Genomic DNA, 19,689 nt, shown 5'->3' with positions numbered 1-19,689 from the left:
GTTCTTAAACTCATATATAACTTCAAAATTTTTTCACTTTCATTTTGTTTACTTTAAAATAAATGGACTTCCTTTTATATTAGTTTTTTTTAAACATTTGTAGTTAAATTTCGTTTGTTTCTTACTAGATAATATTTTCTTTTGTGATGAATGTTTAACTTTAATAACATTACTTCTTATTAGAGGTCTAATGATATTCAGTACGAATGAGAAGTCTGAAAAGTTAGCATGTAATGTGTGCAAAATTAAAACTTTTAGAAACACAGAGCAATCAACTATAGTGCATAGAGATTAAAAAAAAAGCTGTTTCGTAGCCTGGTTCCAACTCTTGTTCACAAAAACTTCATATTTTCAGAAAGAAGAATTTATCATTATTTTTTAAATCGAAGTTTGGCATTCCAGTGAACCATACTTATTTGTCAATCAACTATTGTTTGAAATAGTTTTCTGTTCTTTTGAATGGAAGTTCTATGTCCTTTCGACTTAATTTTCATAATGTTGATCATGTAAGAGCTTTTTTTATGCATTCATCTTTATATTGAATGAAGAAATTTGGATCAATTGTGATAGCAATAAAAAATAATTGAAAAAAAGAAAAAAGAAATATTTTTGTCAAGTTTTATTTCAGACGAATCACTCGTGTGTTGTAAATAACATGAACCAAACGCTTCACCACATAATCGAGTCCGAAAAACATTCCGTGTGATCTGATGCGCGTAAGTTGAATCTTGACTCATCCGCCAAGATAGCTTGCTGCTCAATCATCATCGTCGTCTCTTCCACCTTAGGCCTTCTTGTGCAAGAGGGTGGTAGAAGTGTGGCTGCTGACAACGGCAGGGGCGTGGAGAAGAGGAGCGGCATGCACCACTGGAGCGTGCACAAGTGGGGCGTGCAACAGAGCAGGGGCATGGTGGACGACGGGGGGCAGCGTGGAGCAGTGGGGCGTGGTGGACGAGGGTCTTAGCATGGCTGTAAGTGACCAGGGGTGCTACGGGTGCCACAGCAGGGACGACGTAGCTGATGGGCTTGTGTTCCCATTCGACCTTGGTTACCTTGGCTGCGGAGTGGGGAGCCAGGTAGTGGTAGGCACTGGGCACTACAACTGTGGCGGAACAGATGGCCAGGGCAGCGAATAAAACAACCTGCAAACAAAATCATGTTATAAATAATAGAAAAATATGTACTTATTTTTTGATGCTTTTTTTTTGCGCACCTCTAATTTACAAACACTCACGGTCTGAAAAACAATTTGCTAGTCCCTAACTGTCTTTGGTTGAAACAATGCTATTTGACTTTCTGAACACTTTTCGCAGTCCCACACAGTTCAAAAAATTGACCGTCAATCGTGTATTTTGTTGCATTGTTCTGGAATAAAGCTGGAGTGATCACTCCATTTATTTTTGTAAATATTTTTGATCCTCAGTGAGACTCAAAGCAGTTTATTTTACGTAGTTAGAGCAAATTAGTACTGTTCTGTGATAATGCGTTATTATAATGAACAATGTGCATCTCAAACCGTTTAAGCAAAATGTGTTCTGTAGTCAAATCTTGGATTTATCTCTTTTTTACTAAGTGAATAGCGGGAAGGGCGAAATTATAGCTTTCTGTTAAATATTTCGCATTGAATAACAAAATAAAACCCTAACTCGCTTCTTATTTGAAATTTAATAAAAATAGTGCTTTCTGGACTGTTATAGTTGCTGCTTTCCAGGAGTAGATTTCACACTTATTTTACTTGCAGTCTGTATTCCAAATACGCTCACTGAGACCGTATACCCGTTGGCATTTAAGCATAGGGTACTCGAGTTTGGACATGTGAATAACACGCGCTCTTCATTGGTCGAATCGTCTGTCAATTGAATGCCTCTCGCTCTGCCGCCGCTGAAACGCGCGCCATGTTGTTCTGAGATGGCCGATATGGATGCGCTCTCGTTCTCCATGAAAATAAAAAGCGAACATCTACCTGCTAAGTTTCACAATATTATTGTAGAAAATGACGAAAAGATCTTAATAAGAAGCATCGTCACGTCCGCGGTGTACATAGATACTTGGGTCCAAGAATTTTGAAAGAAAACAAATACTAAGTGGAACACGAGATATTCATGCCCATTAGGTCAAAAGTTCGTTTGCTGGTAAGTTTTTTTTTTTCCTTCGTTCTTTTTTTAAAATACTTAATTTAACTTTGAATACCTTGATTTTTTTTCAAAGATTTTTTTAAACATGGTGGTTGTTCAATATTTTTTTTATCTGTGGTTGCGTACCTTTTTTTTTTTTTTTCAAAGCTTAACTAAACCAGAACTTACTTTAAAAACGGGTTCATTTGCGTCAAATCACAGGATTTCAGAAAACACATACCATATTTAAAAAAAAAAAAGTTTCAACCTTTACAACTCAAGATAATTCATGGATTGAATCAATTATTGTAATTGTTTACACTTTATACATAAAAAATTTAAACAACAAAGGATGGATAGTATTGTGGTCAATTGGGGGGGGGGGGGCATGCTCTATGGCCTCTCTTGTAGCCGCCCTCACTGATACAAAACGCGGATACACACAAGCCCCTACTAGCACATAATGATGACGCAATTCTAGCTTTAAATCAGCGTGAAAGTTTGTGACAGCGTGAACGGAGATTAAATATACTTTAAAGGATATGTCTAGCAAACTATTCCACATAACTTTTCTGAGCTATTTTGCAGGCCTTTAAATCATCGTCTTTTTAATGTTTCTTTTAAGTTTTTGCTTTTAGTTATTGCATCACTCGAGTTTCAATTGGTATAACGATTCATAGTAACGTTGTAAAACAATTATAATAAGATTATTTTCTAGCAAATTTCACCTTAGCAATGATTGAATAATAAGATAAAAATGAATATTCTTAATGATCCAATCCATGCATAAAATTCATTAAAGAAAAAGATAATGAAGAAGCATACTCGAATCGCAAGCAACCGAAATCCACAATGTCAACAACAAAATAGTTGCCACTCAAACATAACCTTCTTTTTAAAATCAGAACAAAAATGCGGCCACTATGCTTTCGAGAAACGGAAAAAGATAGCAAAACAATTTATTTCTCAAAAATGAAAAATAAACAGCCCATAACACGATGGTTACATTCGGACTTAACGATCTCGCATCACTTCCAGCGAAAGGCGATTGATTGACAGACAATTCGACCAATGAAGAGCGCATGTTATTCACATGTCCAAATTCGAGTACCGTATGCTTAAATGCTACCCGTTGGGTATATATCTGAGTGTGTTTAAACCAATGGACGACATATTCTGCCGTGCTAGGCACACAAGTGGTATCTGCAGTCGAGCTTAAACTGAGATACTGCTTTTTTTAAAGTTTAGCGGTTCCATATATTTCATTCATATTCTAATTTTTCATATTAAAAGAAATCCAACTAACAAATGAATGTAAAACATTTCATTTCGTTTAATTAGGTCATAAAGAACCACTTAGTGACAATAAGTCTGTTTTGTTAAAAAGTGCAGATACGAATTTTGTTTTTAGCACGGCAGTATTAAGAAATACAGCAAGCTGTTAGTACACATTTATGTTTTTATGAATTAATTAATGTACATAATTTTCCTCTGATTTTGAGTTGAACGAAGGCTTTTTGTGAAAATAATGTTGCGTTTTCATGAAGTAGTCAGGTCTATTAAATGTTTGTTCGAATGTACTTTTTATTAACTCAGGTTAATTCTTGATGATTTTCCAGGTAAAAACATGTCATGAAAACTTGCACATTTTATTTATTTCACATGTTTTCAACTTTAAATAATTGTTCTTTGCTATATTTATACTTTAGCCACAAAACATAAAAAAATAATAAATTACGGATTTAAGGAGCCAAATGAATAAAAAAATGGACTGCAGTTTTTCGCCACTCTGTGCTCCATCTTCAATGCGTAAAATGCTATCATGCAAATATGTTATATAAGTTGTTAAAGCAAGAATCTAAGGGTCTCAAATGTTCACATTTTGGTTGTAAAAGCGGATTTGTTTTCTGAAATTCTAAAACTTTTCTCCTTTGTTTTGAATTAAACTGCCATTGGAGGAAAGATTTAAAGGCAAACAATAATAAAATAAATAAGTATTCCACATTTCCACATCAAACAAATTTCTATTATTCACATCTAATATGCAATGGCGATGATACCCAAAACATGTGTAAAAATGTTTATCACTGATGCACCGTCAGTTCTGTGAAGGTACGACTATTTCTTGTTAAAAAAATCAAAACATTTATTTTTAGTTTCTGTTTTCTACTTTCAAAAATACAATACTTCTAGCTCGAAACGAAGAAGTAAGAAAATAAAGAAATAGTTCTTGAAACGAGAATTTGTTGCATAACATTGTATTAATGTGTGCAGTAATGTACGCTTTTTTTTCCTTCCTCACAATGTTTCAGACTCAGCTTTAATATGAATTTATGTTATTCTCAGTTGGCTTTTCTTTTCTGGTCAACATGACTACAAATTCATTGAAAATTTATTTCTATTAGAAATTAACTTTTTACTAGTGCTGTGTGATAAGAAAGATCTTAAAACTCATTTACCCAATAAGAAAAAAAATAATCACCAACTGTAAGACTCGAAATTAAGAGGAATCTGACGTCAAAGCATTAAAAAAATAAATAATAAAAAAAAGAATAAAAATACATTTAAAAAAAAAGGTTTTACCAGGAGGATAAAATTAACAGAAGACAGCTGGTTTCTCTCGTGGGCAGAACATTTTTTTGTGCCCCCAACTTTTTGTATGAAGTTCAACAAAATACGTAAGTGTCAAATCGGTTGAAAACTCTGGAGGAGGGGGGCACAAATTTTAGCTTCGTTCAATGTTCCAACATTATAAGTCACAAATATTATCAGAAGACATTTTTAATGAGTTCAAAGCTTTTTCCGTTAAATGCAACATATTTGTTTACATTTCATTCAAATCGATTCATTTATTAATCAAGTGATTCGTCGTTCGTTCAATGAATTATTTGTGCTTGAAGATCAATCTTAATACAGTTTCAGATATGATTTTGAGGGAACATTAAAAAAAAGGGGGTTGAAAATGTGATTTTTCTTAGTGCGTGAAAGAATTAGAAATGCTCAACAATATAAGATAGATTTTTTTGCATAACAAATGAAAAGCGTTGAAAACGAATTTAATAACTATATTTGAACATAGGTGCTGAAACTTGGGGAAAAGGAATGAACAGGTAAACAAATGTAGATAACTCAAATATTTATAAGCAATGAATTTAACATTTTCATAATTGAAGTTCATTTCGGAAAAACTTCAGTTCTATAAATACAGTAAAAATCCAATTCGAATCAATTGAGATCGGACCCTATTCAGATAGTCACAAATTCCGATAATTAGATTTATTTCCGGAAAAAGGTCTATTTTAGTTAATTACTGTATGTATGGTGAAAATGGGAGGTAAAAAACAAGTTTTAAAGAAAATCAGCTTTTTATTAATGAAATGAAAAGGTAACACTTTGATATTTTCTGCGCTCTTACAAGAGCTATACAGTACATTATGCACGTACCGTACTATAAATGAAAGTTATTGCTTGATAAATACCTCGGTCAAAAGGCAGTGAGGAGCAATGGGATATTAGTGACAAACTTAAAAATTGGAGATAACCAGTGCAAGTGATAGGAAAACCTTTCCTCTGCTTTAGAGCAAAAGGTAGTACTAGCTTCCTTGGTACTAGTAGCTCTGGTAGTTGCTGCTATATAGAATGATTTAGGAAAAAAAAAAAAAACTCAATGAAAGCCTACTTAGGACCGCAACTTTAAACGCGTTTTACTCAAAACTTGAAAATGTCCATATCCACTTACATCCATTTGCTTCTGACTGCCTCTTGTACATTTCAAAAATAACTTTGTAAATTTTCTCATTAATTGATGAAAGTTAATTAGGTTTGCAGTACGTACAGGACATCCGATGAAACATAAAAAAAAAAAGAACAAAACGTTACATCAATGTTAAATTTCAACAGGAACCTTGTTTAAAACTTAAGAAAATGTAAGTCTTCATGTTCAAAAGGAATCAATACATACCCATCAAAAGTGATTTTTTTTAAAGGTAAGATCTATCGCACTTTAAAGAATTACTCAAATCCTAGCTCAAGTCAATTTGACTTTAAAGTCTTACAGAGCAACATTCTTAAAACATAAAACCTAAAGGTGATGGATAAAATTAAATTTTGTTTAGTAAAGCGAAACTGAATAAATAAATTTCTCTTCTGAATGTAAAACAAAATGTGTTGATAGAAAATCTTTATTAGCATGACGAAATTTATTATAGGAGTATAATATTTATTAGAATCCACAGATGCGCTTCTCCACAAGGTGTGAAAGGGAGTGTGAGAGCAGGTAGAAAAGTATCGAGAGGGGGACAGTTCATACATTGATCATCATCATTAAATAAAATTTATTACATTTTAAATTTAAGTCGCCCACTCAATTGGTACACGACTTCATGATATTGAACGGACCCCACTTGGAATGCTTTTACAATATTAAGGAAAGTTTGTGAATAAAAATTTTCAATATTCTACTTTTCAGGATTTATTCAACTATATTACTTCCCGCCCTTTTTTAAAAATATTTTTTTAATCGTTTGCAGCGATTTCGTTTTTTTTTCTTCTCTTTCCCTCTTTTTCCCCCCCCAAAAAATTAAACAAGTTTCATGCACTTATTTATTATTTACTCAAATTATAATTTTTATTTTAAAGGTAAAGTGCTCTTGCCTTTTTAGGAGAAAGTTCTCCCATACTTTCACTTTTACTTACTTCTTTTAACTACAGTCAAAGGAAGATCCTTCTTCGAAAAAAGTCATGATTTGCATCTCGGGCTCAAAATGCATTTATACAAAGTTACAGACCAAACTACACTATTACCTATATAAACATTAAATGATACAAATAATGAATCTTTCAATAAGATTATTCTCTCCTTATTTTATTTTATTACTTTTTTTGTTTACTGGATAAGAGATTTGCCAGTAATAACACCTGGTCAAATAATATAAAGTATCCTATTGAACTAACCGTTTTTTACTCATTTCGCAGGCAGAAAAAAAAGAAGTGGGGGGGGGGGGGGCGGATTTCTGAAAGCAGTTTTGAAAGTACTTAAAATCAACATGAATTTTTTTAGATAGTTTTATATAGTTGTATGCTCTACTCACCAACTTGTACATGATGGAGATTTTTGACTTCGTTCTTTCTCGACGGACAAGAGAAGCTTTAGATAGAGCTGCAAGGTACCCATACAGCGAGCAAGAACCTCTTTATATACCAATCCCAACTATTTGTCTAATACGTAATCGAACGCGAATCGAAGGTCAAATGGCAGGGCGTACACTTTTGGAACATTAAAAAGCGCGGCAAGGACGGACGTCGGAACGAGGTCAAGAACTTTTCTCAGGTAGGGATGGCAGCGACCACCCCTTTCTGGATCCCCTCCGTCCGTTATGTCTTTGTTCCGAAGATGATCATTAGTAGAACAACGGTGGGCGGGTTTCCCCCCCAAATCTGGAATCAAACTGCTTTCACTTTTCTTTCTTGTTTGGATTGACGATGGAATGTTTGATTCCGACTTTTGGATGGAAGGCGCGGTTTGATATTGGGAGCGAGGAATTAAGCAATACATTTGATAAGTAGATGTATGTAACGTAACACTCACATAACAAGAAAAACTCCGATATAGCAAACCAAACTTCTTGGAAAATGTACTTAAATTGATTTAACTTATTACTTGTAATTTAATCATTCGAAAGTATTGCATACCACTTAGAGGCTACTCATAAATGTTGTCACACTTTTCATCAACATTTTCGGACATCCCTTGTCAGTAAGTGTCACACTTCATCTTACTCCTTCTCCCCTTTTTGTCACCTGCTACGTTATTTTTCATAAAAACATTCTCATTTGAAACTACGTGGTGTCACACTTGTTATTTCCTCCCTCCCAATTGTCACAAACTGTAACGATATTATGATCTCTCTCTCCCTCAAAGCGTGACATTTGTGGATCCCTTATCTTAGTACCTGCCTTTGCAACGATACATTTAGAAGCAATTTGTATACTTTCACTTGAAGAGCACAGAAAAGAAAGGCGAAATGTCAATATTTCCAGAGTATGAGAAATTCACGTTTGGAAGTTCAAAACTTTCGCCTCTCTCCATTGTATGGTTAGCTTTCGGGTGATTTTTTGCCTTGATCCTTCTCTTTTCTTATGTGTTTAAATGGAGCTACAAATTCTGATCTTCAATACACACTGAGGGGTGGGAGTGGGTGTTTTAGGCCAAACATTTTTTCGTGGTCCTCTGCAGGCAAACCTTACAAACACTAAAATTCACAAGGAATCAGTAGTGGCGATGTATTTATTACATTACAGCAGTGGAGACTCGTTAAAAATATTCGTTGGGGGACACAGTAGTCCACATAGTAAGTAAGCATAAGAAAAAAGGGATATAAGAAACTCTTAATTTTCTTTCTTTTTCTGAATAATATATTAGAACTTAAACAGTTCTTAACTTTTTCCTCCAGAATTTTAAAATAGTCACAAAAACGGTATAATTGGACCCAACTTAAAATTTAGAAGTTAATGCATTTCAAATAAATTGAGGCAACCCTTGATATACATATCTTTCTTATCTCTTTATCTATATACTGCTATAGTTACCTAAAAAAACTTAGTTAAAAAACGTTATGATGGAAAAAAGTAAATGTCATGTAATTTCCCCATTAAATGATGAAATATAAAACCTATTGTTACATAAATTTGTTGCCTTGCAACAGCAATAATAAAAGTAATCATAATGAAAATTTTGAATCAATGCTTCTCCGGAGCAAGCATGACATTTATTACTTTCTTAGGAATTGTATCCTCATCTTTATACACAAATGGCTACTTCTGTGTGTATGTATGTATATCCGGGGTAATCTTCAAAATTACTGGACCGATTTCAACCATTTTTTCACCATAGATAACTACATTATCAGGGAGCGACTAAGGTTATAATTTATTCCTAAAAATCTTGGTTTAAAAACGTTATGATGGAAAACAGTAAATGTCATGTAATTTCCCCACTAAAGTTTTAAATATAGAACCCATTGTTACGAAAATTCGTTGCCTTACAACAGCAATATTAAATGTAATCATAATGAAAATCTTGAATCAAGATTTCTCCGGAGTAAACATAAGTTTAAAGTCATTTAATCATTTGGAAACTCTACTTTTTGCACACTTAGGAAAACATAGATAGCGTTTTCTTTTTCTTTTTGTGTGTATGTACTATTTAATTAAAGCGCACGGTTTTTTTTAGTGGTCTTTGTTTTTGTTAGTTCATATTTTGGAAATTCTTCAAATTTTTACATGCTTCAATTCGTGCTTTCGTTTCTAAATGAATACTCGTTTGTTCTTTATACTTATTTCTATTTTACTTTTATGAGTAAGGACGAAGCTCGATTTTTAATCACGTTAAAGCGGTGTGTTTTGAGTTCTTTCAGTTAAAACAGAAAACGAAAGAAAGTAGCAATTGTTTCTCACAATTATTACTGACCCAGGCAACGCCGGGTATTTTTGCTAGTAGTAAATAAAAGTAAGGTTTTGAAGAAATTCTGGAAGGAGGTGTGTGGCGGACGTGCGTCCAGGAGACCCCATAGCACCTACAGCCTCGAAATTTTTTACAAAATTACTTCGTGCCCCGGGGGTGTGCACCTGGGGTTTTATTTTTTAAATTCGAATTAGTGTTTTTGGAATTAATTTTTTAAGCTCAAATTTCGCGTAAAATGCCTATTATTACCTATTAAAGGGGTGAAAAATTACTTGCACATATTAATATCATATATCGTTTTAAAGGATAGAATTTTCTGCGTTCTACGCAATTTGTTTTAATGCTTTAACTTAAATACGGCGGGAGTTATTTGCGTTTTAACTCAAACTTTTTTAGGCTTAGCTAAAATTTAGACAATACTTTCTTCATTAAACCTATCAGTAAAAAGCAAAGGAATTGTCCTACAGGTTTTTTTTTTACACCAACTTTTTTTACTCCAGATCTAACTCGACCTATGTTCGAAAAACTTAGCTTCTATCTCCAAAGGAAAAAAAGTTACAAGCCGTTAAAAGTTTGAATAATCCTTATCTTCATTAAAATTATTGATGTTTTATTTGTCTTTGCCATAGTTACGCCTCTTTGATTCGCATGTTTCTTCTTTCCCTTATTTACAAACTTTAAGGGTGTTGATTTCTACGGAAAATCTTTCTACGGAATCAATTCAAGCCCCGAGCTAAAGAGCATAATATATTACTGAGACCATGAATATACAAAACTGCAGTTTTGCAATGCTCAGGAGCCCCTTAGCCCTTACGGCTCTCTGCAAGTTGGTACAAGTTATTTTGAAACTCGGGGAAGGGGTGCTTTTTGATCCAAAGGGAGCTCATAATGCGTTTTTAACCTGTTTCTTTCTAACGGACGATTTAAATCTTTGCGAATCAAATAAGATTGCGAAGCAATCTTCTGGTGTTGGTGAGCGTTAGCGAGCAGGGGGCAGAGCCCCCAGTTGCAGAAAAAAAAATCAAAAGGAATTTAATTAAATATTGGCACAGTCATGAATATTATGTAATAGTGTAAAGTATTGTGGATTTAGTTTCAAAAAGGGTAAAAATGTGACAGAAACTACATTTTGAAACAACTATCCCTGTTCAGAAACTCCCGTTCCCAGAGAAAACTTCATTCATCAAAATCATAATTTTCGCATGATCTTGAAGTCAATCATAATTAACATGTCATAATTGTAATATGTTTTGCGTAATTCATGCAACAGAATGCTTGTATTCAATTACAAGAGATAAATAACGCAAACACGCTAATGATAGTCCCCGCTTAATGGTTCCAGTTAATCAGTTCCGATGCCTAAAATCTGGTTTGTCTAACGACATCGCCTTTCGCTTATTTTAGATGTCGGTAGCCGCCCTTTTTATCGCTTTTTTTGATGAATGAAGCGTTTGTCTGCTTCTAAGGTCGAGCTGCTGAGGACGGCATTGTTTTGCAAACACTAGGCAAATTTCTCCAGTTTATTATCTTGATGGATGATTCTTATGTGGAGCAAAAAGGCTGCGCTCTCGTTTTACGAGGAAAAATGCACTCGTCGCTTTCAGATTGTAACTTCCTTTTCCGACTCTTTTCGCTCCTGTAATTCCAACTGGAATGGGGTTGTTTCCATCAGTCAAAAGTACTACTTTTAGTCACTGAAATTGATAGAACAAGCAAAAATAATAACACAGGCCCAGAAAATGCTTTCATTTTCCCAACAGTTATTTTTTAGTTAATTTTTTAAAATGTCTGATTTTTCAAACAAGGCGTGGTCTTGATGACGTCACGAATGATGCATTTTTGCCGCATCTTTCTACAGCTTTTCAATGTTATGATGATCAAGAAGCGAATTAAAATTGCGCTCTACGCTTACTATCAACCATATCGTTGCCAATACACGTGAGTAAAGATGTGAATTAAATATTTAGCTCTTTGAAAATGGCAACATTGAATGGCACTTCATCATTTGTTATTGCATCGATACAAAACATTAACAATGAAAGAGCACCGATTTAAGTAATTTTTTAAAAATATTAAACTTAAGCAAATTATTTAAAAAATGGTCAGACCCTATGTTTTTAAACATGCTCTTTCGTAAGAAAATACTTTTAAAATTTTGGAAACTACCCCATTATCGAATTTCTTGCAGGGACTCCAGTTTGAATCATTTTTGTGCATGATGTACAGATATTTACTGAAATCAAATGGAATAGCTTAGTCTACAGTGCATTATTTTTACTTCCCCCTACGTAGAATAATTAATCGAAATCGAAAGAATCGTTTTCGAATTTTAAAGCATCATAATTGAAATCAAAATTTTTTTTGTCTACATTCCGGTAAGTGGTTTTTGAAAAGATTGAATATAGATATAAAAGAAGGCTTTCTGCAGTGGGTTTTCAACCTTTTCACAACTAAAGGCCATTTGGTACCTTCCGAATCCTAAACTGACCACATACGATCGAAATAATATTTTCCTAACAATTATATTAGATGAAATGAGATGAATCCAAAAGTGCATACATATTAATTTTTGCCCCCAAATCCAATGCTTGTTTTCATTAGCTGTCCGCGTACCACTAGTGGTCCGCAAACCACAGGTTAAGAATCACTGGCTTAGTGTTGCGTAAAGCTATAGCTATAAAGAGAAAAAATGTAAAAATGAATTGTTTGAGAAATTAAGCACTGAAAACTAAAAAAATTTGAATGTGCCTGTCTCTCCTCCCCCCCCCCGCAATAATTTTTGAGGGAATAGTCCGATTGAAATAATTATTTTGTTCGAAAGATCACCTCATTTTCAAAATGCAATTTCTGATATTTAAACTATTTTTCGTTGATTTTGAATTATTCAAAAAATCTTCAATTTAGTTCCGATGGCGAAATTTAAGGCATAAGTATTCGCAACTCCAACGAACTATAGGGGGCACTGAAATCACTGTCTAATGGCGGAATTGAAAACTACAACAAACGCACATGGTAACGAAGAAAATGCTAAAAGTGTTGTGATTTTTGTTCGTACGTATGATTTTTTCGCTTTATTCTTTTAAAATTAATTTTCAAAGTCTTGTGGATATTCTGGCCCACGTAGAAAGAAATGAGAATTCAAGAAGCATTACTAAACGTCAAAGATTAATGCAAACTACGTAGTTCGTAGTTCTAAGCAGCTATTTCCACGATGTTGAATTCGATATTTATCAATTCTTGATAAAACTAAATAATAATTGTGGCCTGACAAGAATAACAATTAATGCTAGAAAATTCAATGTGACATTACAAATTGTTATCGAAAGAAGATGATACTTTTTTGCCTTGCTTGGTTAGCGCTTTTTTTTTTAATTTGTAGCTGAGTTATTTCTCTCGAATTCCCGAATCGGTTCATTTAAAAATTTTCTGTTTCGATTTTTCTAATTTCTGAGTTACGATTTAATTGTGTCATGTTATGCAAATCATCAACAAAATTCTCACGGATATATGGTGGTAGTTTTCTTTTCAGTTGATTGACCATTATTTCCTTTCACTTATCGAATTCTGTAATCTTACTACCATTTTATTCCACTCATGATAAAAATTAAAAATGGTTTAACTAAAAACGCGAAATCTCGCCAAGGCTACTTTGCTCGCACAATACCAAAATTATAACCCTAAACAAATTTGGCGAAACCTTTCAGCTGAGAATAAAAGGAATAAAGTAAATTCTTTCTAGGTTAAACATTTTTCATTTTGTTCTACGATAATAAATCCAAGAAAATATTTTGCATACTGTCCATTCCAACTAAATGCTGCTGTAAAATATGATTAGTTAAATTAATTTAAGATTAAAAAAAACTCATATTCTTACAAATTCATACAATAAAAAATTTTACCTGGTATAACGTTATCCAATTTTGTTAATCCAGAGTTTTCTTGTTTACGCGTCCACCATTTAATACTTTTTTGAAAGAAATAAGGAAAACTAACATTATTTTGAGAAGCTCGAGAATACTCTTAGGGGACGAATTAATTTATGTAGCTGAAAGCAAACTAAGACACATCGATTGCGTTAATAAATACTCAGAACAAACTGCCTGTGTTTACGTCAACAGACACACATGGAACTAAAACGTGGCAATGTTTTAGTTCCATCGGCAGTTTTGTAAATCACCGCAAGGTAGCGTATTCGAGCGCTGGAGTTCCGAATTCTGGAACAAAGAACTCTAGATTTGCTTTACATGAAATTTATTTAAAAGAGTGTTTGACGCAAAATATGTCCATAAGCTTTTTTGTTGTTATTGTGGTTTATTTCAAAATATGTTTTGAAGAACAATTCAAAATTTTAAATTCCAAAAAATTCTAAATTTTAAAATTTTTTAACTTAAAAAACTAAAGAACTAGAAATTGTTTTTAACGCTGAAAAGTTGAAAAAAATTACAGAGACTTCGAAAATGTTAAGTTTTCGTTCGCAAAAAAGAAAAAAGGTTATAATTAGAAATGGCTATTTCTCACTAAAAAACCATACATCTTTTCCGCCAAGATTCACGAGAATTTCCGTGGTTTTGTTCCTCACCAATACTTTGAGGTAATTGTGACTTTTTTCCAATCTTTCTGATTTTCATCTTTAATGAAAAATTTCATCCACCAGTTTATTTTTTTCCCAATACAGAATACAAATTTAAAATATCATTTTCTGCTTCGCTTTGGCTGTTTTTTTTTTCATTGTTCTATGTCTTCGAACAGAGAAGAATTATATTTTCAGTTAGAAATACGTGTATTTTATGTACACAGCAATTCGCACCTTGCGAACATTGCTTTACTATGTGCTACGAAGTCATTACTTTGTATCTGTAACTGATTAGCTCGATTATTCTTAGGGCATATCTTTCTTCTTATGAATAAAAAATATTTTCTTATGAAATATATTTATATATTTTTACTTTCAATAATTGATTGTGCACATCTTTTTCTGTTCATTTAGTCAAATAAGTCTGAAAAAGGGTTCACAAGCAGATGAATTCGTCTAAATGATCTCTATTACATTTCTATTTTTCTTTTAGTTACACTCGTATTCTTTTCTTTAGAAAGTATACAAATAATTCTGTACGTTTTTATGACTTAAAGCTGGATATAAAGGAAAATTTTTACTTTTATATAGGTAGAAATTAATATGTTGTTTCAATTGATTTTACTGCCAAATGTATTCAAGACCAAAATTTTCAAACTTCATTTGGCACATTAAGGACTAGCTTTATCGCCTAATCCCTTGCGAAGAGGAGCTTTTAATTGACTTCACGGGTATCTTCAAAATTAAATGTTTTAAACTTTTTCGCGGCAACTATTAGTAAAAACAAATGTTTTAATCATTTATTGTAACTTGCAGAGCAAATTAATATTTTACGTCGTTTTGTTGAAAACTTAAACAAGAAGTTTATGTTTTTCCGTGACTACTGAAGAGAAAAAAAAATCTAATTTTCCGTTGCTGCTTATAATAAGAGATTCGGGCATTTTATTTCTCACGACAATCTACAAGAAAATACATTTTCTAAACTTCAAATAAACTTGCAGTAAGAACCAATATTCTTTAAACCTTATTAACAACTTGCAACAAAGTTTTTCAAAATATTTTTCAATCGGATGTCCGGTAGAATTAAATTTTTTTTTTACCGCAGCAGAAAAGTTAATATTTTGACGGAAAATAACGTAAATTTTTTTATTATTTAATTTTGAAATTAAATATAGAGACTTTCAATTCCATTAATATATTTATAAAATTTAAAAATTAAGTATGAAATTTACGATTATGTTTCTAAACACTGAATGTACTTTCTCAGTTGTAGGAAATATGCTCAGATCTCGGAAAATATTTTTGAAGATCAGTTTACATTTTCAAATGTCAAAAGATGCTTTCCGTTTGTTACCAAAAATAGTTTTTCAGTTTGCTACTGAAAATAGTTAATGCTTTAAACAGACTTTCGCTGCTTAATGCATCACTATATTTTAATTTTTGTACACCTTTTTCAACCTGAGATTTCTTAATACAATGAAACCAGTCAATTTATCATAGCATTGGACAGAAGAAAAATTAAGATAAGGAGGCTTCAAAATACAGTTTTTGATAAAGTTAAAAAAATAAACTATTGAACAAAGTAAAAGAGTCAATATACTCTTTTGCAATTATACTGCTGTAAACATTTTTTTCTATGATTTATTGTGATTACGGGTATTACTAATTTTAGTAATTACATAATAAGGTTACGCATCCCTTTAAGAAAAAAAGTGTCTCTAAGATTACCGTTCAAAAATGCGGAAATTTTTATTTCACTCGAATACAAAAGTAATTACCAGCAATAGGCTCTGAGCCCAGCTGGACTGGTCCTAGTCCAATTTATCAGCCCTCAATAGAGATCAAGAGCTCCCTCTTAAAGCCATCCTTCTCATTGCAAGTCGCTTTATCCCAAATCAAAGTAGTTTAAACATTATTGCAGTATAGGACCATGCCTTGGGCTACATGCACTACTCGACTCATACTATTTTGGGCAGCTAAAGGGCAGTAGCTGCAGAATTTTTTTTTTCGAGATATTTGAAGAAATGCGTTTTGGATTCAGTACTAACAATGGGCAGCAGGATAACAGCGGAAACCAAATATGCAAGCTCGTACAATAAAGCTAACGTACAATCGATGACAAAAATGCTAAAAAATTGAAAAATCTGCTGTTACTGCCCTTTACTTGCCCACGGCAGCAAATGACTAAATATATGATTGCCGATAATAGAAACAATGCCTTTTGTCTCCACGTTTTGCTACTGATTAAGATCAGTGGGGATTAAATTTGCAATTAACAGTGTAACCGGAACTCAAGATATTGATATTTTCGATGAAATTTGTTCGGCCATAAAAATGGGAAAATTATTGCGTTTATATCATAAATGCACGTAAATGGAAAAATATCGATGTAAGGAGGTTTTTTTTCGATATAATCAGGTTCGAGACAGTAATATCCCGACTTACGCCATTCAAATTACGTGAACTCGGAGCTACGCAATTTCTTATTGAGTAATTCTTCTTGGTTCAAACAATTAATTGAAAGTGTGGAAACTATTCTGTGCGTTCTTTTCCCAATTGACAACGGAAACAGTTCCAGACAACGACCAAGTCCGGGCAGTTAAAGTTAGAAGTTAATATTGAAGAGATGTTATCGAACTGTTGAGTTCACACCAAGGAACGGTGTAAGAACTTATAGAGATAGATGAGCATAATGCTGCGAAAGATGTCGAAATCACACAGGTTATCTCATCACAAAAAGTCTTCTCAATTAATCATCTAACCAGTGGGGTGGATTTAATTAAGAAAGGCTTAGAAATTTTGAAAATGTAGATTCCAATAAGGATCGTATTGAATATATCAAGGGAAAGATACAAAAGACATTAGCTTGTTATAACAAAGTTTTACGTCTAAAAAAAAAGTCTTTATCCTGCCAAAATGATTTTTTGCTTTTACGAAACCAACTCAATAATTTGTTTTTGATATCACATCAGTATCTATATAGCATTTTTGCATACAGATATTTAAATTAAATACATTATTAAAATTTAATTGTAAGTTTTAACAATAAATACCTTTATGATAAATGCATGCTATAGAAAAATTTTGGTCCAAATTGCCTGCATTAATATGTTTAAAAGGAACAAAGTATCCTTACTTACGCGAGTTCGAATTAAGCGTAATAAGTTAAGAATTAGAGAGGATGTTATTTAGTACAGTCGACTCCCGCTACAACGCGATCCGACTTACAACAAATGGCTATAACACGAGTTTTTCAGGAGCAACGAATTTTAGAGCTAAAACGAATTTCTCGCTCTCAACACGAAAATATTTGGAAAGCAATGGTGATGCTAAGTTTCGGCTTTGTTATTGGCTACTAAACATTGACCTCGCAATTGTACTTCCATCCTTTCGGCATCACTGACTGCGCAAGTTTCCACACACCGCACTATAAACATAGCTTTGCTAGTGTGTAATGTCACTACTCCCCATTTTTCATTTATTTATTCTAAATATGAAAAGTGATGAAATATTGTGGCATAGGCACGCTGTTTTATCTAAAGTTTGAAGATGGAAACAAAAAGCGAAAGTTTGCGGCAACTTAAGAAAAGGTAAAGATTCTTGATGCGCACAGACCTTAGTTTTAATACGAAGCTCGCAGAGTAGTGTTTAAGCAAAATGCAAACAATATGAAATTGGAGTCTGCTCCTGTATTGCATATTGCATATTATTATATTATAGAGACCCTGAAAGAGGGGTGTTACCATAGGTGTAAATGTTATTAAAGTAAATGCGGAGCTACTGCATTTAAAATTATATTGGAATGACGATCAGATTGCGCAGCATAAATCATCATCTTCAATTTGTAAGTTATAAATGTAACTTATTGTATCTCAAGCATAATACTCTTACAGTGCGGTCTGTTATTACTACTACATACTGTACGTACCATACTGTTTTATTTTTATGTCTCTCTCTCTCCCATCGATCATTGATTGTATGCATCGTAACAGTATTTTATGTTAAATTGCAGCTTTTTAAAAAAATACATTAAAAATTCAGCTCTTTATGTAAGAAACGGTAATATATAATTAAAAATGGTCTAAAATAGTTTAAAAGGTTTTAAAAAATGTCTTAAATGATTGGGTATGTTTATAAAAAAACAAATACACAACAATTTTCCGCAACGCGAAATTTCGACTTACGCGAAGAGTCTTGGAAAACATCGCTCGCGTTAGTCGGGATCCGACTGTATATTCAAAAACGCACGCTTCACGGTCAAAAAATTAACTATGATGAACTGAGATAAACTATTTGTTTGAAAGTCACTTGAAAAGAAAGAAATGGTTAAATTATTCACAAATTCATTGAAACAATTCTGCTCTTCTGTGATTTTCCCCCCTTTTTATGTTTAATGTATACAGTTTTCTCCTTTTTCTTTTGTTCATTTCACTCGTTTTTACTATAACATGACTCGAAAATTTTGAAATTACTGCTTTAGTTACAAGTGGAGTGGGGTGGGAGCTTGACATCAGCATCTGAAACTTGTCATCACTAGTCATTCTTCGATACAGACATCTAGCGATAATATAAATAGCATCCCATGGGCGCTTTTTTTAAATGAAGTTGTGAAAATCTCCTTCAAAACCCTCAAGTTTACCTGTGCGCAAGAGGGCGCTTTTCGATATGCAAATTTCCCACCTGTCGGTTCAATTTAGTTAGATGTCTTTCTGTTATTGTATCGTGGATTCGATAGCTTGGTTTTGTTGATGTTGGTCGTCTCGTGGCATTTCGAATAGCAAGGGCAATTTGGAAGCCCTTTCGAGTGTAGAATTCAAATAAAGTTAATTTATGTTTTTAGATAGTTGCCTTACCATTTTCTTTAGACGTTAATTATTTGGTCATTTTTTTTTTTTTTTGCTCCTATTATTTTAATCTTATTCGAAAAAATAGTTATATCTTAGCTGTGAGACGCCCTCTCGCTACTGAACGTATTTTTCATTCATATTGTATTATTTTAAACAATAGAAAATCGCCCGTCGAGAAATGACGGGTGAAAATTGCTTCTGCATTTGTACGAAGCAATTGCCTGTTTAGTAATATTTTGATGGTTGAAATTTTAACCCTAACTCCAGTGGATTTACCCTAAATTCCAGTAGACCACGTTTCTTCATTCCCCTGAAAAGACAGTCTTAACAGTAAAACAGTTAAGTTACCGGATCCAGTTCAGCCTTGTCAAAATAAAGCCTTTCCTTGCATGTCAAACGGTACCGAAAAATATTATCAAATTATCATACCGTGGCGCGAGTTTCATTGTTTATGACGTCAGGAGTGTTGTTCGATCATTGGCTATTATAAAGATATGAGGAATTTTTTAAACTTTCTTCTTCATAATGCTTCAATATCATGTTTATTTATGGCTTTTTTTAATCTATTTTCATTATTTTTTTTCCATTTCGCTTGTATTTTCTGGGGCATGCGGGGAAAAATTTGAAATGCCATTTTTTGACTGCAAGAGCGTTTGATGACAAGAAACTTTCTGAAAAGACAAAACTAATCAA

General features: G+C 33.0%; 1 protein-coding gene across 1 annotated transcript; it reads right to left on the bottom strand.

Annotated features, from left to right (window-relative positions):
• Window positions 1–604: 604 nt before the first annotated feature.
• On the bottom strand, window positions 605–7,340 carry LOC129224687 (cuticle protein LPCP-23-like). Its single transcript, XM_054859237.1, is given in 3 exon segments — window positions 605–925; window positions 927–1,142; window positions 7,205–7,340. Coding segments are annotated over 3 exon segments (369 nt in total). The 5' UTR covers window positions 7,217–7,340; the 3' UTR covers window positions 605–784.
• Window positions 7,341–19,689: the final 12,349 nt, after the last annotated feature.

Source organism: Uloborus diversus, chromosome 1 (assembly GCF_026930045.1).
Source record: "Uloborus diversus isolate 005 chromosome 1, Udiv.v.3.1, whole genome shotgun sequence".
Classification (NCBI taxonomy): Eukaryota; Metazoa; Arthropoda; class Arachnida; order Araneae; family Uloboridae; genus Uloborus; species Uloborus diversus.
The sequence above is the reverse complement of the archived record's forward strand: the minus strand, read 5'-3'. Positions and strand labels throughout refer to the sequence as shown.